Below are 23709 nucleotides of genomic sequence, written 5' to 3' on the forward strand. Positions count from 1 at the left end.
CCGGCGGTTGTGGTTTGTGCGATGATTATCGCACGCGCCGAGACCAAATACTTTCTGGAGCTTCATAGGCAAAGTTACCACAGTTCTTCGTCAAGACTGCTCAAAGAAGAGCTTACCGAACAATTTAAAACAGCCCGAATCCAGTGCTTTCACCATTCTGCTTCGCGACATTTATGAAAATCGGTAAAACTGAAGCCCTTTACGTCCGTGGCAGTTCTCGCAACAGTGGTGTCTGTCAACTGAGGTGTTTTTTTGTTGAGCGCGGAGCTCTTGTGTCTGCTCTCGTTTTCGCCATCCTTCTGGCGAGAGAACCAGCATGCACGTCATGGCGATTCGTGACGTGTCCGAGTATCGAAGCGAAATTTGCATCTCTTTTTGTTAGTGTACCATGCATAAATACACCTAATATTCTGCTCAATCCTTGTTTCTCCCGCGCTTATTTTACCTGGGTGTGCAGCAAGCTGTGCAAATAAGTCGGCCTTTTGCACTACCCAAAACTGCCTCGACAAGTAGCGCTACATGTCTGCATAACTCCAAAGCCAGTCAATGAGTCGGTCGGTCGATTGATCGGTTGGTCGGCCAAATAGCTGGAGTAATCTGTATATAAATGCTGTGATAGTCATTCATGCGCTTCATTTTCTCATCGTTATATGCACATCATGCATATCATCACCACGTAGGCTCGGGTTCTGGGGATCTGTCTCGGTCAATACAGAAGAATAGGCTTCGATACTCAACCATGCTTTACACGTTATGGAAGGTGCTTCCTGATTCCAATGTTTTTCCTGCGCTCCGGTGCCTCATCCGCTTTCACTTAACAGCATCCCTGGAGCTACGTTCTGGTCGTCACCTTTAAAGCCATATCTCACTCATGTCCCACCATGAACCGAACCAAGCGGGTTCATTCACCTCACCTACATTCTTGCGGATTCTGTCTAGGACCGTCGTTGTCCTCAGAAGGATACACCAATGTCCGCGGCGTATTCGCGGGGAAGACGTTGAGGAATGGTTGGAGGAATAAGACTGTGTGAGTTTGCTTAACCCCTGGGAGAATTCTGCGAAAATGTCTCGCGTCCTGTTCCATCTCACAGTGGTCACCAAGATTTGGTTTTCCAACCTTGAAGTCAATTTCCCTAAATGGGGAACCTTTAGGCAGCTCCTTCACCACATTTTTGACAACCCTTTTGTCCGTTCTGACATTGTCAAAAGGAAACTTGCTGGCCATGTTCAGCACTCTGGCGAGTAATATATACGTATTGAAGACATTCTCTGGCGAGTCACATATGTATGTCACGGCCATTTTCGGCAACCCCGCGTCACGGCAATTAACGGCTGCCATACACCCCCACTGAGCGTGGAAACGGCGGGCGCACGAAAGAGAGCCGAGAAGTGCATAATGGGATGCTCTTCGTCGAACGTCGCCGCCGACGTTTGATCCTTTGTAACTTCTGCGGCGTCTGAAGGGTCGTGGAAGGCCGCGATGTACACCGAACAAGGATTAGACTACGAGACGCACCGGCTGAGTGCCAAACAGTCTGACTGTTACCACGGGAAAACCGTGGGAAAACCTCTGGTGGCCAAGTCGTATGACAACACCCCAACAGGTTGTCACTCTCGCTAGTTGAGGGCCCTCTCCTAATTAAAAAGGGGTGGGGTCCATATATTTTTGGGGCGGAGTTTCCATCAATGAAACGCGCGTGATTGGACCCATATAGAGGTCTCTTGTCTCCAAGAAAGTGAGCGAGGGGACACAAGGGGGATTTAAGTGCAGGATTTTGCCCTGCTAGGCAGACTAGTCACTGACCAACACGGTTTAGAAGTAGATCAACAAGTATCTTTTCTAAAAGTTTTTAGTGTGGCTCTGTATCGGCTGGCCACCTAAACTTACCGTTCGTCTAGTTTTGACGCGATATTAACGTCTGCAACGTAGACATCGCGACTTTGCCTCGAGTTAGCTCAACCTACCCGAGGTCACCTGCAAGCACTAGCCTCCCGGAGCCACCAGCGTTGCAACACTGCCAACATCGCAGTCGTGCCAGAACTCTCTTCGACTTCTCGGATCCGATGGTCGGGGACGCAACGCTACCGGTCATCACACGTAGGCCTTCACCTGTTTATATATTCGAACTTTCTCCTCCGTAGTTCTATTGTTGTTAGTTTGTGTAGATTGTAATGGTTTCTCGTAAGCTGATTTATTGTTCTTTATATGTATTTTTAGTTGTATCAAGTGTTGATGTATTGTGTTAGTTGTTTTGAAGTGTTGTACTAGATCCCGTGTGCTGCAATATCACAAGAGTAAAGTTTGTTTTGCTTTCTGACGTCTCTGATCTTTTCACTGTCTACTTGCGTACGGAACGAACTAACCTTCTGTCATTCCCGTCGCCGACTTCGCGCTGGCGACGCTAGAGTGGCAGCTTGTAACAAAACTGGCGTCCGCGACAAGGACGTTCCGTATAGAGTAAGACAGTGAGGGGTGAACGAAAACCGTGCGGACAGCATGGTAATAGAGCCACACAGTTGAAGTGGTTGCATCCTGCATATGATTGCGCTGTTTTTATAGTGGCATTATAGTGACAGTTGCAGTATGGAGTGTATGGATTTTGTTTGATAAGTGGATTGCGCACGGTAAACAGTTAGGCCTCGAGGGCGCCGAACTGAGACAATGGGTTAAGGAGCAGCAGGAACAGGTGCAGGCGTTAGCCAGAGAAAAGCGGGCACTGGCCCGAGAAGAAAAGGATAGAGAACGTGAAGAAAGGGAGAAAGAACGAGAAGCGGCAAGGGAAGCGGCACGGGAAGCCGGAGAACGGGAAGTCCAGTTTCTGCAATTAAAGATTCGCCTCAGTGAGAGTAGCAGTGTGAGCCGATCCAGTAGTTAGCACGGCAATGCCGGGGAGGAGCCGAGTTTGAGAATACACACAAGACTGCTCGTCACCTTTGACGAAGGAAGGGACGACTTAGATGCGTTTATACGCCGGTTTGAGAGCATCGCCAGAGGGCATAAGTGGCCTGAAAGCCAATAGGCGACGGCGCTTTCGACATGTCTTACAGGAGAGGCGCTAAGTGTTTATGGCAGGCTACCGCCTACAGATGCAGCGGACTACACCAAGGTTAAAACCGCCCTCCTGAAGCGCTTTCGCTTCACGGCGGATGGGTTTCGAGACAAGTTTAATAAGGGGAGGCCAGTATGGGGTGAAACAGCAACACAGTACGCGGCTCGCTTAAGACATTACTTCGATAGATGGGTTGAGCTGTCTAAAACTAAGGCAGAATTCGAGTCCCTCCGCGCATTGTTGATTAGAGAGAGGCTTTTGCATGGATGTGGTTCAAACCTGGCTATATATTTGAAAAAAAGGAGGGCGGAATGCTTGAGCTGGCATGCTTGAGCTGGCAGACCAGTTTTTGGAAGCTCAGGGTGGAGCAAGCCTAGCCAAAACATAGAAAGATTGTCCCATAACGGACGAGAAGGGGAATACGAGAAAGGAGGCAACAGCCACTCAGCACTACCACGGTACTATATTTGAAATCGTGGGAATCACCCGCCGCCCTTGTGTCGCAACAGACCTGCCGCTAATGTAGCCATCGTCTGCTTCAAGTGTGGGAAAAAAGGACATAGGGCAAACGTCTGCCGGTCAGGAGCAAATAACTCATTCCAGGCGTCCTGCCTCTACGCACCAAGAGAAACGCGTGAGGATCCCATAAGCGACGGGTATATCGAGCTTAGGAATGGTGAAAAAGTCCCCGTCGTCAACGCCATAAGGATGACACCACCGAAAATTCTGGCCGAGAACATACCAGTGGCCACAGGGACCCTCCGAGGTACAGACATATCAGTGTTGCGGGATACGGGGTGCAACACAGTAATCGTGCGGAGGAAGTTGGTGAAGGAAGACGAGCTGACAGGTACAAGCAGACTCGTCTACTTGCTTGACGGAACAGCGAGGATGCTGCCCGAAGCACGGATTGAGGTTGACACCCCCTACTTTACTGGCAATCTCTTACATGCCTGCAAGATCCACTGTATGACCTCATTCTGGGCAATATCGATGGCGTAAGACCTCCTAATGATCCCAGAATAGAGACTGAAAAACCTGTCACGACAAATGAGTTAGGGGAAGAGGCTGTAGCAGCAGCTATCACCCGTTCCCAAGCACATGCACAGCCGCAAAAATTTACGAAGCTTCGTACGCCTGGGACCATGGTGGGATTGCCGGGAGATAACTATGGCTGCGAGCAGAGGGGAGATGCGACACTCAAACAGTGTTTTGAGAAGATTGGCAGGAAGCAAACATGTTGGATCGAGAAGGGAAGCGTCGAGTATAAAGAAGAACAGGGACTGCTGTACCGCCAGTACACAGAGGCCAACGGACGGCTTGTACGCCAATTAGGCGTTCCGCACTGCCACCGAGAAGGTGTGCTTAAAACAGCCCATGATGGTATAATGGCAGGACACTTGGGCACGCAGAAAACCAAGGACCGGATCTCGGAGGAGTTTTTTTGGCCAGGCATCATCGCTGACGTAAAATGGTTCGTCGCCTCATGTGACATTTGTCAAAGCGCTATGTACCACATGTTTCATTGGGGAGGGAACCCATAATCGACACCCCGTTCGAGCGAGTGGCGATCGATATAGTGGGACCGATTCACCCACCCTCAAAGCATGGGCACCGATACATTTTGACTTTGATGGATTATGCCACCCGGTATCCAGACGCAGTGGCGCTCCCGAGTATTGAAACTGAGCGAGTGGCCGAAGCCCTGGTCGAGATGTTCTCCTGATTTGGCGTCCCCCGCGAGGTACTAAGCGACCGTGGCACGAACTTCACATCGGACCTGATGAAGGAAGTAGCGCGGCTCCTTTCCATGCGCCAGCTCCACACCACCCCATATCACCCCAAGGCGAATGGCTTGGTGAAAAATTCAACCGCACCTTAAAATTAAGGGTGAAGCGCATGTGCGCCGAAAAGCCGAGAGATTGGGACCGCTACCTGGCACCTTTCCTCTTTGCCTATAGGGAGGTTCCGCAGGCCAGTATGGGGTTTTCACCCTTCGAGCTTCTCTACGGCCGCCATGTGAGGGCACCCTTGGCAATACTGAAGGAGCTGTGGACGAACGCCGACTTGACTGAAGAAGCTAAGACGACGTACCAGCATGTCTTCGACCTTCGGAACCGTTTTGAGGAAGCGTGCCGCCTGGAATACGAGGAGTTGGAAAAAGCCGGAGCACGGTACACGAAGCTGTACAATCGAAAGGCGAAGGAGAGGAATTACAACCCCAGAGACAAGGTACTGATTTTACTTCCCACTGACACGAACAAGCTGTTGCTGCAATGGAAGGGCCCTTTTGACGTCCGGGAAAAGAAAGGTGAAGCTGACTACTTGGTAGACACGGCTGGTGGCAGAAAAATCTTCCACGCCAGCCTACTGAAAAGATACGAGGAGAGGGACAGCAGCCCACGAGGAGGCTTTTCGAAGTCTCAAACAACATGTCTCTACGGAGCCGATACTACGGCTACCAAATTTGCACCAACCACTCGTACTTCGAACGGACGCATCGGACACAGGCCTCGGAGCCGTGCTCATGCAGGCCCACGAAGGCCAGCTCCACCCCACAACTTATGCCAGCCAAAAGCTGCTTCCACGGGAGGCTTCCTATAGTACCATCGAACGCGAATGTCTTGCGTTGGTATGGGGAATACAGAAATTCTCCATGTACTTATATGGAGTACATTTTTGTGTCCAGACAGACCACCAGCCTCTGAGTTATATCCAACAGGCAAAACAGCTGAACGCTCGAGTACTTCGATGGAGTTTACTACTCCAAGAGAACCAGTTCACCATTACGCATATTAGGGGAGCGAAAACGTGAGAGCCGATTACTTGAGCCGGATATAGTTCTTGAGGTCTGGGGAGCATGTTATTTTTTTTATTCCTTTCGTCGTTTGTTTTCTGTTTGTATGTGCGTATTTCATTGTATAAGAAGTGTATTTTGAGTTATTTTTTTGCGTGGTGCATTGGTTGCTTTTACAAGTTGTAATGCACATTGAAGGATTTCGCTACAGTAGAGGAGCACACCTGTTCCGTTTTGTTTTGTAGTATACATTCGTGCACTATATTCTGTATTGATGGCTGCCGTACACGGCTATTTTTTTTCTTGTTTGTATAGCGCATTGATATTGTTGCGTGTAACTGAAGCTGGTACTCTAACGATTGTGTTTTCCCTTTTGTTGTTACTTCGATGCACTCTGCCTATTTAAGTTGTGTATGAGAGGAACAGTCCTCTTGTCTCCCTTGTTGGTGGTGTTTTGTTCCTTGTTGTCGAAAAACTCCCCTCCGTGTGAGGAAATGTTATGAATAACATTCTGAAAGTGGGGCGCAATGTCACGGACGGCCATTTTTGGTGACCCCGCGTCACGGCAATTAACGGGCGCCGTACTCCCCCACTGACCATGGGAACGGCACGCGTAAGAGAGAGAGCCGAGAAGTGCAAAATGGGGTGCTCTTCTTCGAACGTCGCCGCCGACGTTTCCTTTGTAACTGCGACGGCGTCTGCAGGGTCGTGGAAGGCCGCGATGTACCCCGAACAAGGATTACACTAGCCTCCCGGAGCCACCAGCGTTGCAACACCGCCGACATCGCAGTCGTGCCAGAACTCTCTTCGACTTCTCGCATCCAATCGTCGGCGACGCAACGCTGCCGGTCATCACATGTATGCCTTCACCTGTTTATATCTTCGGACTTTCTGTCCGTAGTTATATTGTTGTTAGTTTGTGTAGTTTGTAATAGTTCTCTCTCGTAAGCTGATTTATTGTTCTTTATATGTATTTTTTTAGTTGTATCAAGTGTTGATGTATTTTGTTAGTTGTATTGAAGTGTTGTACTAGATCCCGCGCGCTGCAATATCACTAGAGTAAAGTTTGTTTTGTTTTCTCACGTATCTGATCTCTTCACTCTCTACTTGCGTACGGAACGAACTAACCTGCTGTCATTCCCATCGCCGACTTCGCGCTGACGACGCTAGAGTGGCAGCTCGTAACAATGTATATTGAAGACATCCTCGCCTTTTGCCGCCGAGTCGAGGAATCGATGGCAGCAAATGACCGCATTCATCACCCACTCAAGGACATCGACATGGTGGCGTTCAATGCGGTGGTAGCATATAATACTTCCACAGTCATGGATATCCTCAGCACGTGCCAGTGCCTCGATTATCTTCATCTTGTTCGCTTTTAGCCTAACGTGCCTACTCCGGGAGCAACCAACGACAGCGAGCTACGCGCTTTGACCTCTTCTATTATCAGCGAAAAATTTCAATTACAAGCGGTGTCATCCTCTCGATCGCTCCGTACCACACCTTCTGGAGACAGCCTCCGCAGGGAAAAACTGCGGTCAATAACATGCACACGCACCTACACCCAGGTTGCCGCTCTCGCGCCACCTTCCCAGCTGTCACCGCAACCTGGGTCGACAATGCCTGCTCCGCTTAATGCTCTCACACCAAGGGCAATGCCTGCGCCTTTCAACGCCTGGCGTCCCCCATGACCTGTTTTCTATTATTGTAGAATTCCAGGCCCTACGGCAAGGTTCCGTCAGCGGCGTCAACGAGACGAGAGGTGTTGTTATGACAATTTTGAACGAGATGAGTTTGCCTCTGTTTGCCTGCGTCGCCGCCTTTATAATTACCAACGTCACTATCTACGCAGATCTTGGATGCAGTGGATACGTTCTGTTCTTCGCGTCGTCGCTTCCCATCACTTGTGCGGCGCCCTTTTTCTCTTCGTCTAGCTACCACGGCAAATATTCCTTGACCAGAAAACTGAACAGTGCAGCTTCAGGAGGCAAAACTGCATCGTAGGGCCTGCATAAAACTCCTCCGGAACGTCCCTTCATTGTATTTTCAGGGTGTGCTGAAGATGTTTTGACGGAAGCCTTCATGAACACGGTGGCATCGTTTTCTGTGATCAGTGTCAACCTGTGTTCTTGTTTGCCAAAAGTCAAGACGCCGTTTCATCGGCTGCCTATTTGGTTTGCTAATGGAGTAATTGTACGACCCTCCAGAGTTTGCACAGTGCGAGGTTTTTAGGGCATTTTTTATCACCTCTGAAACGGGGTTTACTGGCGCAAGTAGTACTTGCAGAGCAGGTCTATTGGTGCGGAAAGCGGGCGGCAGCAACGGTGCCAGGAATCACAGCACTCGGGGCAAACGCTCGCGCTTGGCTCCTCTCGCTAGAGGCGTGACCCACTGCGGCACATAATCTTGTTCCTCTCTACAATACCCCGGCGACGAAGACGAGCCACCCTGGCAAGTCAATGTGACTAGAGTAGGAGTGGGTCGTGAAAGGGCTTAAGACGACTCACGTGGACAGTCTCATGACCAAGGCGTCGCCTGTCTGTAGATGGCGTGACCGGCTAGATCACATATGTTACATGAAATCAATTTTCGATCACGCGATAAGGACCGTGAAACTTGGGGCCAAACTTAGAGGACAGATCTTGGGAGTAGAAGGGAATTCGGAGCCAGACGAGCGAGCCCAAGGCAAAAGTCTCGACTTGCTGGTCGCGGTCGTGATGGTCTTTTTTGAGTGCTTGCTTGTCCGAGAGGAAGGATCGGGCCAACTGACGACACTCTTCAGCGTGGTGCACAATTTCAGAGAGAAGGTTGAACTCTGAGATGTCGGGACGATACGGCAAAATGGTGTCAAGGGTGGAGCATGGCTCACGCCCATATAAAATAAACAAAAGGCGAGAAGCCTGTGGTTGACTGCGTCGCGGTATTGTACGGATAAGTCACAAATGGAAGAATAACATCCCAGTTCGATTGGTCGTAATTGACATACACGGCGAGCATGTCTCTTAGCGTTAGACTATTGGTCTGCGGGTGGTAGGCTGTAAAGGTGCGGTGCACCGTGCGGCATGCCCAAAGGAGTTGTACAACTTCCGATAAAAAGACACGCCCTAGATCACTCAGCAGTTCACGTAGTGCCCCATACAGCAGTACAAAGTGTCGCAAGACAAATTTGGCTACGTCACGTGCACCAGCCGTAGGTAGTGGAGCTGTTTCAGCATACCTCGTCAGATGGTCGACCGCGACAATTATCCATCGATTTTCAGTGGCAGTGTATGGAAGGAGACCATATAAATCGATTCCAACGCGGTCGCAAGGGCGCGCCGGATACGGTAGAGGCTGTAATAATCCGGGTGAATGGGCCACTGTCTTTCGTCGTTGGCACATTGAACAGAACCCAATGTATTTTTGTACAAAGGTGTGCATACCTCGCCAGTAGTAGCGCTGGCGGATCCGGTGATATGTTTTTAACACACCAGCGTGAGCATGTTGTCGGTCGGCGCGAAATTACGCACAGACATCACATCGCATGTGGCGTGGTATAACCAAGAGCCATTTACGGCCATCCGCATGGTAGTTTCTGCGGTATAGTTGCGCATCCCGTATCTCGAAATGTGTGGCTTGGCGGCGAAGAACGCGTGGGTACACAGACGTTGAGGAGTCGGAGAGAATGTTGAGGAGAGATTTTATCCATGGGTCTTTCCGCTGTTAAGACGACATGCTTGAGACGGAAATGGCAGCTTTGAGAAAGTTGGCGTCTGAATGCAGGTCTTCGCTGGATCTCACTGGTGATCGTGAGAGGGCGTCCGCATCAGAGTGTTTTCATCCTGAGCTGTACACGACACGAATGTCGAATTCTTGTAGATGAAGATCCCAACGTCCAAGGCGACCAGAAGGATCTCTTAGCGACGCCAACCAACAAAGTGCGTGGTGGTCTGTCACAACGTCGAAACTCTGTCCGTAAAAGTAAGGACGAAACTTGCTTGACGCCCAAACCATTGCGAGGCATTCTTTTTCAGTTACGGAGTAGTTCATCTCCGATTTCGTGAGAGCGCCGCTTGCATATGCGACGACGTACGCTGGAATACCGGGCTTTCATTGCGCGAGTACGGCTCTCAGACCAACGCCACTGGCGTCTTTGCGCACTTCAGTGGTGGCACTTGGAAAGTAATGGCGAAGAATGGGTGGCGACGTAAGCAGGCGGCGCAGTGTGAGGAAGGCTTCGTCACATGCCGGGTTCCAGTTAGAAAGATTAGCTGGACCATTCAGTAGTTGCGTAAGTGGAGCTTTTATTGATGCAAAGTTGTGGACGAAACGGCGAATATACGAGCACAAGCCCATGAAGCTCCTAAGTTCTTTGAGTGAAGTCGGCTTCGGAAAGTTGGCTACGGCTCGAAGTTTGTCCGGGTCGGGGCAAGTTCCTTCCTTTGACACAGAATTCCATCCTCTGTTAAACCAGAGACTCGCTACCTTTTTCAGGTAGAAGGCTACATATTGCAGCTTCGATGTGTCGTCCCACTTGTTGCTTGCACCTACCTTTTTAAATGTCGGCAGCCAATCTTCTACGTCTTGCTCATCGGTACTGTCGAAAAAAGGTGGATCGCGCATGCGTAGCGCAGTGGGCACGATGACCATCGGAGGCTGGGTCGTACCCTGCTGGGTGTTTTCTTGAGCCATTTCTGGGATGGCAGGTAGTTTCCTGTTGTGGAGTTCCAGGTTGAGTTACCCAGCACCTCCACCACTCTGAAACAGGGTTTATTGGCGCAAGTAGTACTTGCACAGCAGGCCTATTGGTGCGGAAAGCGGGCGGCAGCAACGGACCCAGGAATCACAGCACTCGGGGCAAACGCTCGCGCTTGGCTCCTCTCGCTAAATGCGTGACCCACTGCGACACATGATCTTCTTCCTCTCTACACATGCGATTTGTCGTTCTGTCATCGTGTTCTAACATATGCAGTTTGGAAAGAGAATACCTCTATTCAGCTTCTGCGGTGATATGTTGCTGACAGAGAATCATTAACATGGCAGATACTACAATTTATTCAGATCCCTAATGCAAAAACCTGCGCTACTGGGTACCAGCGTCTAGTGTCATGCCTGATTATGGGCCTAGTATGGCGCTAGTACCAGCGCCTCCCAGCGCAAGTACTGGGACTCTGGAGCGGCAGCGTCCCAGTACACTCCGCAAAATGGCTTCCCTGGGAGAAAACGGGGCGCCTGATCGCCATAAATAAACAAATAATTATATATGTAAAATAATGCACACTAATATTAAAAATTAAAAAAAATAGAAATTGAAAAAAAAAATTAAACGCTGCCCTACGAGTTTTGAACTCGCTACCTCATGATCTCTAACCGAGTATGCTACACACTACGCCACGCCAAATCGGGCTTGTGGTGTTGTAAAACGAATATTTACCCGAAGAACGCGCCGTTCAACTTCATGTTTACAAGTCGCACAGTCAAGACTCACCCAATATTTCTTTCCAAATAACAATTGCGTCTTGATTCGACAGTGACGAACGGCTTCGGGGCACCCAGTGTTGAGCAGATATGAGCAAGATTGAGCGCGAAGTTTTTTGCAGGATCTAAATCTTAACTCTGAAAAATCTCAAATTGACTGGAGAACCAGCCACATATTGTTAGCTGTTGCTGCCGATAGCCTTTTTTACTTTGGTAGTCATTTCTAGCACTTGCTACTGGTTAACAAGTGCAGATAATTTACATGTGTTGTTTGGTAAATATCCACGCACACGAGTGAATATTGAGTATTTTTTCTTCGCGCAAGCGACGATGTAGCAGTACACACCTGGCGTGCCAGATTACATATTTGCAGTTATATCAATACCTGCAACTAAGAAACCACCGAAGAAATGACTAATGCAATCCGCTCAAAAAGTATGCCAGTATGTTAGTTTACTAACGCGTACCATATTGCCAAATCGAAATTGCGTGTTATTACATACGAGTCAGAGAAGTGCCGGCTCCTGCGCTCAGGAGGAAGCTTTCGGTGACAGCCTACGTTGCTGAAAGCATGACACACCGATCATCGCCGCTCCTTGTGCAGGCACCACACACGCGAATAAATGATCGATTTAGGCTCAGAGATGTCTAAACTGTACTTTAAAGTCATTCTTACACTTCATAATTATGCTTACTTGAAGTAAAAAGCGCCGGCAGCAGGTACCCCAACGCGGGCGGCACGATAGGCCTCGCAGGGACGGGGCACTGGGTAAGGCTGCTTTCGAAGCAACTGTGTTGCGATGCTTGAAGTGTGTGTATTTCAGCTTCGTAATATTTCTAACTATTACCCCAAACTGTACCTGAAGTAAGTGGAAGATCAATCAATGCCAGATATGCATTTACGGAGTGGTGATGGCGAGCGACAGCCGTTTTTCTGGCCTCCACTGGCAGTAAACAGTGGGCGTGCCAGTGTACAGATATATGCAGTTACATCAATACCGGCAATGACAGAAAAACACCCATAGAAATACCAATGCCATCTGCTGAAAACGTATGCCAGGGAGTCATTTCACGAAGGCGTACTAAATTACCAAATGAAAATTACGTGTTGTTACATATCAGTCGGAGAAGTACCGGCTAAGTGCGGCCGGCAGCTTTTGGTGTCAGCCTGCGTAGCTGAAAGCGCGACGTTCGATCGTAAGCGCTCCTTGTGCGAACATCGACACAAGACAAAATAGTTTATTTAGGTTCATGGATGTCTAAACTATACTATTACAGTTATTCTCACACTTTAAAGTCGTGTGTACACGATGCAAGAAGCGCCGGTAACATATATACCAACACGGCTGGCATGACAGGTTTAATGCTCGCTGGGCCGGGCACTGGGTAAGACTGCTGACGTATGCTCGGTATCTGTTGAAAAAATTACGTATGCTGGATATCTGGTAGGGTAGCATCTCTCCCAGCCATCGAATCAAGCTAGCATTTTATATTCAACGACACCGAAACAAACCACGGCACACGCTACAATAACATTAACGCTGCAGCTGCGCTGGTAGAAACAGTGCGTGCGCCAATATTCACCAGCGTTTGCCAGTGAAAATTCCAGCGCTTCAAAGGCTTCGCAGTGTGCACCAGCATCACAGCGGTTGAGCCAGCGCCCCTACCAGTGCGACACAGCTTTTTCCCAGTGCGCCCAGTGAAGGGCCATTGATTACAAGCGTGTACTAGAGTCTCCAGCGTGTACCAGTACCAAAAAACGTACTGGCATCACGCTGGTTTTGAACTAGGGATATTTATGCACAAAGCCTTTGCTTGGTCGGGGTTGCTGATTTCTCCAGGTTGTGAGCATATCCTGAAGCTGATATCCGATACCATGAATAATAGGGATGTGTTTCTTGCACCGTCCGGACGTTACATATCTGGCAGCCATACCACTGCTCCTAGCCTGGTGCGGTTTCATTATCGTAGAGCCTTGGTCGCAGCAGTTAACCTCACTACTTCTGCTGTTTCACTGCCCCAGGGCACCACTGTGACTTGCTTTACCGACACAAAACCACCTCTTTTCATGCCCTTCCAGGTGAAACTACCATTTTCAGCTACTCGTACCAAGCTAGGACGACTGCTTTAACGGCAGCAATGAACCCCGATCTCGCGGCAGCGCAAACGAAGAACTTTTAGCTCTACTTCAAAAGCACAGCGCTTCCTTTGATGTTCATTCCTATCTCCATGGCCGTACACACGTCACACTGCATTGCGACAAAACCCAAGGCAATTTAATTGCAAGCCGCCGCCCCATATCGTGTCTCTTCCCCTGAACGAAAGATCATTGCAGACAACGTCGCCGATATGCTTCACCTGTCGCGTTGGTCCGCAAAAAGCATGGTTCGGTGTAATTCTGCGCTGATCATCGGCAACTTATTAGGAGCAAGTGTAAGGACGCGTACCCGATGCAACGTATCGATGACGCACTCGACCCTCTCCAGTGCAATGAATTCTTCTCCAGATTTGACCTTCGATTGTAGTACTTGTAAATACTCATGCATGAGGCGTACAAGAATAAAACGGCATCTGCAGCACCAGATGACCTCTATGAATTCAATGTATTGCGTGCCGACATATGTAATGCCCCTACCACGTTTTAATGCATGATAGATACGTGTCTTTGCAGCCTCAAATGAAAAACATCTCTCTGTTATCTAGATGACATCGTCATAACTTTCACCACATTTAGTCAGCACCTTTAGCGGTTGGGCAAAGTTTTGTCGTGTTTTTCTAACGCTGGAGATCAACTAAACACGAAGAAATGTCGTTTCGCCAGCACGAACACAAAGGTGTTGTGACATCTTGTCAGCCAGGACGGCATTAGGCCAAATTGTGAAAAGATTGCTGCTGTAATAAGCTTCCCTCGTCCAGAAGCTCAAAAACACCTACATAGTTGGCTAGGCCAGGCGTCGTGCTTTTGCCGCTTTTACAGCCACTTTGTTACCATCCCCTCGCCGCTGCACAAAGTTCCGACATCCTGACCTTTTTTTACGTGGACCGAAAACTTCGAACGTGCCTTTCAAGCTCTCAAGCATGCCCTAACGTTCAGCCTCGTCCTCTTCCATTTTGATGAGAACGCACACACTTCTTTACATACCGACACTAAAGGCGATGCGATTGGTGCAGTTCTACAACGGGATGACACTTCACGAGAGGGAGTAGTTGCCTATGTCAGATGGGCTCAACGGCTGCCTAGCAGAACTGCTCCATAACAGCAAGACTTTCTTGCTGTCGTTTCTGCAATTCAAACTTTTCGGCCATATCTTTACGGGCACCGCTTCACAGTAACAACAGATCAGCACGCAATATGCTTGCTACTATCACTGAATAACTTTTCTGGTCGTCGGGGTCGTCGTTGGGTACTCCGTCTGCAAGAATACAATTTTGACGTCGTTTTTACCAGTCTGGAAAGAAACATAAGATGTAGAGGCTTTCTCCCGCTGCCCCCTGTCACTATCACTGTCGAGCCCATTTGGTCACTGTTTGTCACGTGATCTGGACGCTGTGGTCACCCATATGTAATCACAACTAGTGGTTGCTGGCATGCTGCCTTCGTATAACTACACTCAGTTCGCCTCGCATCAGCGTGTTGATACCAACTGCAACCGCATTATCGACCGCGTGAGTGGCAGGTCGCCTTCTCCTAGCGGCAGATCACGTCGGCAACTATGGCTATTTAAGATAGACAACAATGTCCTGCAACGTTACGTTTACACCAATGATAAACTTCTCTGGGTTTCACTTCTTCCACGTTTTCTACGTCACCAGGTTTCGAAGCCTTTCATGAAGACCCATGTGCAAGTCACTTGGGATATTACAAAACTGCCTCAAGCAACGTTTCTAATTGCCTGTCCTCTCCATCTTTGTAGCGCCGTACGTTACGACTAGCCCTTTGTGTCAATGGTGGAAGCGACCAACTTGAAGTGCAGCTGGTCTACTGCAGCCAATTCCGTGTCCCGAGACAACTTTTTCCATTGTTGAGAAAAATTTAGTAAGGCATTTTTCCATCACGCCAAGAGCTCATTGATGGGTATGTGACAGCAGTCGCTCACTTCACACGGCACGCAAAAACTGCTCCCCTACGTACTACTTCAGCCTCAGATGTCGTTGATTTTCTTCTCAACGCCATTGTGGTACAGCACAGGGCACCTCGCGTCCTCTTGAGTGATGGCGGCAAAACCTCTACGTCTACAGTTATTCAAGACCTTCAGGAGACTTGTAGCACAGTGCACAAAACAACGTCAGCCTACCACCCTCAAACTAAAGCGTTGAGAAAACGATTTTATCGCCCAATGATCGACAAGTAATCGATGTATATCAAACCACACCATGACAACTCGGACACAGTATATTTTGTGATGTTTGCCCGCAACAACGCTGTTCTACGAAGCACTGGTTACTCGCCCTTACACTTGATGTATGGCCGTGCACCAGCATTCACCATCGACGTCTTTTTTTAATGTTCCAAGTGGCGCCTCGTCGAACATATCCAAGAAGTTCATATCAAGTGTTGAAGAATGTCGGAAATGTGCATGCCTCAACACAGAAGACATTCAGCAAAATCGCAAACAGCGCTACGACAGCTCTCATCGCGATGTTTACTTCAGTCCTGGAGATGAAGTCCCACTTTGGACCCATACTCGTACTCCAGGATTATGCGGTAAATTAGAGTTCCGGTATATTTGGCTCTATTTAGGTAGTTAATAACTGTCATCAGTGAACTATCGCGTCTTTCCCGTCGAGCTTTCTTCAAATCATCGTTGTCGTGGCCGGGAATTGGTCATGTTTCGCGTCTCAAACCATTTATTCGATGCCCCACGTCCGTGTAAGATGCAGCCGGGCTGGCTGCTTGCAAGAGTTGGGGTGGGGGGATGAGTGTGAGCATCATTCATGAGCTTTTATTTCTAATGTGTATATAAGCACCTCTTAGGCCTGGGTTGTGAGAATCTGGGTTGGCAAATAAAGAAGGGTATTTGGTCGTGAACGATGATATATATATATATATATATATATATTTAAGAAGCTGGTACATATACGAGAAAGCAAGCAGTTACTTTATACATTTTCTCGTTCTTTCCTCATCTGCATGTATCTCATTTCTCTTTTAAATGAGAAAATCTATTTGTTAATCGAAAGCGCATTTAGCGTCTATATGTGTATCTGCATCGAGCCGCATACGCCTGGGTAGTCTCGTAAGCAGTGCCTCAACTTAGCACGATTCAAATTTTGTATGGGTGAGTAAGCTGCTTAGACAAGTATCACTTTCTAGTCATAACATGAATAATGTCGCAACGCCGTTGCGTATGCCGTCAAACCCTTTTCACCAGGCGTTTGGCACATATATAACTGCGGGCGGGTATGTGCCGCAGGTATGCCGGTATATGCCACAGGTGATTTACATTTATTATGTCACCTAGGAACGCCGAGAATACACAAGCGCAATATAAACTCCTGAGTGTTAAGAATAACCGGACATTGGCAGCGGTGACCCCACGATGGCAAAGGTACGTGGAGTTGGACAATTTTTTTTTTTGTACTTACACAAAGCGCTGGGAACAAATGCCATGCAGCGTTCGCTACAGCATGCCTGCCATGGCATGGCAAATAATAGCTGATCGGGAAAAAACAAATAAGGCGCCTTCGCATTAAGTGTGCCAAGCTGGAAGAACAGCGGAGCTCGACACTGATCTTTGTGCCTTTTCCATTGTCTGTTTTCCTCCTCCGTATCTATCTTTCTTTTTCGTTCAGTTCTTGCGCAAAGCGTAGGAAATACCACGGAATGTTTTTTTTCAACGGGACAGTGGTGCCAAGACGAAAAATTGCCCCAATAGAAAAGAAAACTTTACCCTGAAAACTTGGCCCTGAGGGTGCCATGCCTAGAAAAAGTGGGAAGAGAGATCTTTTTTTTTGTCCTACCTCAGTTTTTACATTTTACGTGTTTCTGAATTTTTCTCTTTGTTTCTGTACATTTTGGTAGTTCCAGATTTTTTGCTTTTTCTGAATTTCCCTTGTTTTCTTGCTTTGTGCTTTAATTTTTATACTGGGTGTTGCTTCCGTTCCTGTGATTTCTTCTCGGTGCGTACGCTCGCTCAACATAATACGCATAGAGCATTACGTCTAGCGAAAACAACCGCACATGAGAGAACACAGCAAATCAGCCTCGTAAAGTGAGCTGCACTTAAAATTCCTGAGCAGGGCACAGCATAACCGCGTTTTGTAGTTAAATACTTCAATTTTCGTGCAACAAAGTAGCTTCAAACAGAGGAAGTTGCGGGGATGAGAAAGTCGCATCGCGCTAGCACAATTCACGCACAAAAAATACTTTTGGAAAGTTTTACGCGCCACTTTAGACCACCGTTTATATTTTACCACACGAAGACGTCACATAGCACAGGTGCTTATAGCCTGTATTCAAATGCGGCAGACGCTATCAGGGTTGCTCTCGTATATTCCCGTACATTCAAATATTCAAGGAGTAGTACACATAAGTACACCTGAGAACAATTTTCAGCAAAACATTGACGTCATTTCTTACCTTTATGCTTTTGTCGGGTGTCTCTGGAGCAAAATATATCATGCGAGAGTAGTCAGCAAACTGCAATAACAAAAATAATCGCATCACTAAAACACATCTTCATGACCTCACATAAATGCTCCATATTTCCGTGCTCAAATGAACAATTCTTTTCTTCACTTTGACAGTATCACATATGTAGATAGAAATCATTTTCCTCAAGAAATACTGCGTTTTAATAGCATTATTTTCGATTATCACAACCTAAATATTCTGAACTTCTTCAATACCCGAGTGAAATCTGATTTTAACACAAAAGCACCGAACACTCGAAACGTGTATTAGTTGTCTCGAAGGTTTGAACGTACAAACATCTACATACATACAGCACAGATTCCTGTATTTAAGACACCTTTTTGTCCGCACATGCATCCGTACACAGTTGAACCCATAAATGAAAAAAAAATATCCCCAAGAAAGAAATCCCCGTCACTTGCATCATTTGGCCTGTTTCGGTTTGTTAAAAAAGAAACGGCTCAGCCCGATCTTTCTTGACCAGGCGTGGTTCTGACACATGCAGATTATGTGGCATTGGTTTCTTTTTTGAAGCTCTCAACGTGAGCATTGTAAATGAAAAAAAAAGAACTAACGCAGATTCACGAAGACGCACAGAAAAGGAAAGAGTACCAGTGCCAACAGGAAAAATTAGGATGTAATTAAAATTTCTTCATTTCTTCACAGAACTACAATATAATAAAAAAATCTGTTCACAGCAACAATTATTCACCCGGAAAGACGACTGCTTGAACAGTACTAGGTTCACGCATTGGGGCCGAAAAAGTCGAAAGTAAGACATCTTCGTCAAAACATTTTTTGGTAGAATAGAACTTTTGACACATATTCTATAAGCGTCTACTGAGATCAGCAAATCGTGGCTGATGCCTTTTCTGGAAATAGGTCTGTCACGAAAGTGAAACGTGCCTTCGTATTGGTAGGTGAGCGTTTATAAGTGTTTTGAGATTTCTCATAAGAGCCTTCCGAGATCAGAAAACCGTGGCCGATCCCTCTTTCTGAAAATCGGCTTAGCACGAAATTCATTTGCGTCTTTCATTGACATAGTTCAGCGTTTAATGCCCAATGTCGCGGGAAGAAGGGCAAACAACATGAATCTTGCAGCGCGCTGCTAAACAGAAAGAACGCACAAAAATATCCTACACAGGACGAGCACGGACAAAGAAATGTCTTAGCTAAACACAGAAAGCGCACTGCTCAAGCAGAAAGAAACACTCGCGAAACAAATGAACAACGATACATGGAACAAGTGCGAACAACTGTCACAATCGTTGCTTCTTCGAGTGCTAGTACCTTCCTCCTTTCGTAAACACGGCCGCCGCAGCGAGATGACTGACCTTCCTGCTCTACCGAATCACAAGTCATATTGATAAGCACGCGCACAGGAGAAGCGATGACACCATGCCCGCGCTCGTCGCAACGCGAGAGGTGACGACGTGCGCATTCTGGGCCATCTGGCTACTGGTGACGAAAACGCGCGTAAGTTGGGGAGCTCTGAGGGCCGCCAAACGGTCTGCGGTGTATGTAAAAGGCTTGCTAATACAAACCTCTTCATATTTGCAAGATGTTTCAGTGCGCTAACAAAGGAAAAAGGACAGGGTAGACAGAAAGAGCGCTGACTTCCAACTAACTATATATCACAGAGTGCCAAGAATATATACGTCTAAAAAAGGGAATGATTACAGAGCATGACGATGAAGTGCAAGCCTAATCTACACATCAGTAACAAAGCACTGCGACGGGTCCTTTATTACCTCCAAGCCCAGCCAGGTAATCACGTTCAGCCTGTGGTAAAGCAACCGATAAAGTGCTTACGCATTCATCTCCTAGCCAGTGTATTTTTCGGCTTCGATAATTTCTCGGGTAAGCTGGTCCCTGTGCCTTGCCACTATAGAGCACTGATCAAAGAGGGGGGTGCACCCACAATTTCGGCAATGAATGCCAAGATGCTCTTGTACCACATTGTGCACATTGTTTCGGTGTTCACGGAGGCGGTAATTTGTGCACCTGCCGGTTTGGCAGGTGCTTGCTGCTAAACCTGCTGCCCAGACTGGAGTCTGCTGGCCAAACTGGTGCTTCATCTTCCCCACGCCTTCTCTATTTTATCAATTGCAGTCTGATGTACCTCATCCAGCCATCAACCACCCTTCCCTCTAGCTCTTCCTGCCCTCACCTATCGCCTAGTCTTCCTGTGTGATTTGCGGCCATGGAGGAGAAAATACTTCATTCAGTGCCTCAGGACGGAAAACATATCGAACATTTTTTCGCTCAGTTTTGTACACTTGCATGAGGTGGCATCCTTTAATCACTGTGTTCGCAATATTGGCGGCCACGCTGGCTCTGTAAAACAGCGTCTCACCGTTTATGGCGCTTTCATCATAATCAGCCTCTCTACGCATACTGCAGTGCAAACGCCTCTCCCATGATCCGCCAGTCAATCCGGTCTAGCGCTTTCTGTTGCCACATAATACCTGCGAACTTTTTATTCTCATCGGCCTACCTAACTTCCTGTCTCCTCTTGGTGCGTTTGGCTTCTCTAGAAACCAGTCACTTACACCTATTGACTAGTGGTTATCTTGCCTACAAGCTACGTGCCAGGGTAGGTCAGGGAACAAACCCCGGTTTGTTCACCGACCCACCCTGCTCTCGTTTTGTCTGTAAAAGTTACACCTACTATTTCCTTTCCATCGTTCGCTGCGTCGTTCTCAATTTGGGCGGAACCCTGTTTGTAAGCCTTCAGGTTTCTGCTCCCTAGGTAAGTACTGGCAAGATGCAGCTGTTATATACCTTCCCTTTGAGGGTTAGTGGCAGATTACCATTCATGACTTGAGAGTTCTTGCCGAATGTGATCCACCCCATTCTTATTCTTCTACTTATTTCACTCTCATGATTCTACTCTGCGGTTACTACTGAGTACACATATTCCTTTACAACTTCAAGCGTCTCTCTACCTGCCGCAATGTGCCGTTTTCTGCCGAAACTGTTGCAGATTAGTTTCGTGCACATCATTTTAAAACCTACATATCTGCTTTTTGTTTCCAGTTCTGCAATCACGAGCTGAAAAATGTCCTCTGAGTTACTCATCAAGGCAGTGCCATCAGCGAATTGCACGGTACGAAGATACTCTTAATTAACACTTATTTTTTACTCTTCCCAATCTAGGGTCCTGAAATTCTGTTGTAAACACGCGGTGAATAGCATTGCGGAAATTGTTTCTGCGTGCCTTACACCCTTCTTTATTGGTATTATGTCACTTTCTTTATGGATGACTTCGCTGGCTCTGTATCCGCTGCAGATTTCTCCCAGGCCATCGCGTGCTCCAGTGCGGAGCACGCGATCGCCTGGGGAGCCTGTGTGTCTAGGGTCCTTCAATGTCCCGATTCCATAGTGCCTGCATTACTGCTGATGTCTAGACTAAGTAAAACGCCTTCTCGTATTATAAGAAAGCAACATATAGTGGTTAATTGTTCCCTGCGTTCACAGTACTGTTGGCCACGCTGGCTCTGCAAAACCACGTCTCATCGTTCGTGGTACTGTCATCATAATCAGCCTGACTACGCCCACAGAGCGCAAGGACCTCTCCCTTGATCTTCCAATCAAATTCAACCAACAAAATAAAGCTAGTCGAGCTGTCCAAGTTAATAAATAGGCGTAAGGTATAGCCGACCTAAGAAGGTATGAGATAAAAAGAGTTGAGCAGACCGCAAAAAAAAAAAACGGCAGAAGCCTAAAAGCTACCAAAGCAGACTTCTCCATACGCAAAAATTAAATGTATGCATTGAAAAACAAGTAAAGCAATGTCATAACCAAGTTTACCACTTAGAATAGAATAGTCGAGGTGGCAGAGGAGTTCCCCAGAGCTGTACAGAAGCCGAAAAAATCAGGATGATAATGTGAGAAACCCTAATACTTCAAAGTAATTCGACGTCTTACTAAAGACACGGAAGTAAGGAAAATCTTAAAGGAACGCAAAGAAACAAAGCCGCTGGTGAGAATAAGGTTACAACGGACCTCCTGAAAGATGGTGGAGAAACCGTACTAGAAAAGTTATTCAGGAATCACGAAGTTGTGCCATCGCATGCCGGCTCACCAAGGTTGTCTCCTTTATTTATTATCCCTATCAGTCAGGCTCGTCACTCTTGTCTAGCACCTGTCTTTCACTTTCCTCCTGTGTGAATGCTCATGACCCCTTCTTTCGTCATATTCGATACAATGCATCCATACGTCATATTCTTTCGTCATATTCTTTCATATCCATACGTCATATTCTTTCGTCATATTCGATACAATGCATCCATATGCTTTCCATACAGCGTCCCTATCTAGCCGGGTGGTTGGGGCACTTGTTTTCGAACAACGGACTTTCACTCTCGAACAACGCCGCACTAAGGCTGCTTGTTTTACTCTACTTCTTTATTCACTCTGACTATGAACCAAAGCTCCTCTCTGCTGTCAATCCCCTGACTACCTTCCCTTTTCTTCTCTCCGACTGTTCATTTTTTTTCTTTCTACGTGATATTCAATACGATAAATTCATACACTTTCTACAAATTTCCGCTGCACAACCATTCCTTTGTAAGCGCAGAGCCTAGAGCACTTGCTTTCGCAACATCCGGTTTTGTGATCCAATCCCGGCTGACCAAGGGTGTTTCTTTCGCTTTACTTCCTCAATTGCTCTCGCAATGAGTAACTACTACTTCCGAGCTCCATCATTTAACCTCCTTTATTTTGCAACTCTTGGAGGCGCCTCCTTCAAGCCAAACAGCATAGGGCGCTTTCTTTCAGACCATTCGGTCCTGCTGTCAAACACACGCTCACCATTAGATGAATGTTGACTACATCAATCATTCCACGTCATGTGTCCCTATTAGGGTGCACTGTATAAAAAAACTTGAGAAAATCAACGTTATTTTATTATAAAACAGTTTTTATGGCAGCTTTCCGTTTTTACGCTGTTAAGCATGTAGGGGAAATAATGTAACACTCATTGTAGTATTTTACAGGTTTATCTAAAACAAATGAAAATTTGTACAATGCTTCATGGTTTTTAATGAACTCTCTATTTCTATATCTGAACACACAACTCTATAACTTATACTATGTTTTTTTTATTTTGAAATCTGTATTTTCATACTTGAACGCATTATTTGATTTTGTTGCTCTGTGCGACTCATAATCTATAAAATGAAATCCTAATCTTGACAAACCCACCACTTCTCTGTACTTGCAGACGTCCGTACCACGATACCTAAATTTTTTCACGCAAACGCAGCTGAGAAGCGCATACAATGAAGGATGATAGCAACGTTTTTCAGAAAAGTTTAGTGGGGACAGTATAACCATAGCACAGAAAAAAGTTTCTTTTATTTTTCGATTTATTTTCGTTATTGCATTACGTTTTTCTAGGGCTAATAGAAACCAACATTACTCATTGCATAAAATATTTGGATTCTTTTCGTGATACTTTATTTTACTTACCACGCGTCTAAGTCATGATATTAAAGTAATATTATAACTACGCGAATGCCTTGCACTGCAGATTGTGCTGCTCTTACAAGTGGAGGGAAGAGATTCACAATTACTGATACTGCTTCAGTTTTCAATCAAAACAAGGAGCGTCTGAATATTTTCTGTGCTTAAGAACTTTGAAAACTCGCTTCATTCAATTGACGAACAATAGATGAAAGCATTGATTTCCTGGGCATGTTATCATAACTATCGAACAGAAAGTCCGTTAGTTTTTATAAACACAATAGTTGTAAATCATGATGAAA

The 23709-nt window shown here is 46.8% G+C and overlaps 1 protein-coding gene across 1 annotated transcript in view; it reads right to left on the reverse strand.

Annotated features, from left to right (window-relative positions):
* LOC119168750 (uncharacterized) overlaps positions 1–23709 on the reverse strand; it is a 288336-nt gene that overhangs the window by 165269 nt on the left and 99358 nt on the right. The window contains exon 13 of the mRNA XM_037420141.2: positions 17885–17944. Within this exon, the coding sequence (XP_037276038.2) occupies positions 17885–17944 (60 nt within the window). The remainder of the gene's footprint in view (positions 1–17884; positions 17945–23709) is intronic.

The sequence above is a fragment of the Rhipicephalus microplus genome, chromosome 3, assembly GCF_043290135.1.
Source record: "Rhipicephalus microplus isolate Deutch F79 chromosome 3, USDA_Rmic, whole genome shotgun sequence".
Lineage (NCBI taxonomy): Eukaryota > Metazoa > Arthropoda > Arachnida > Ixodida > Ixodidae > Rhipicephalus > Rhipicephalus microplus.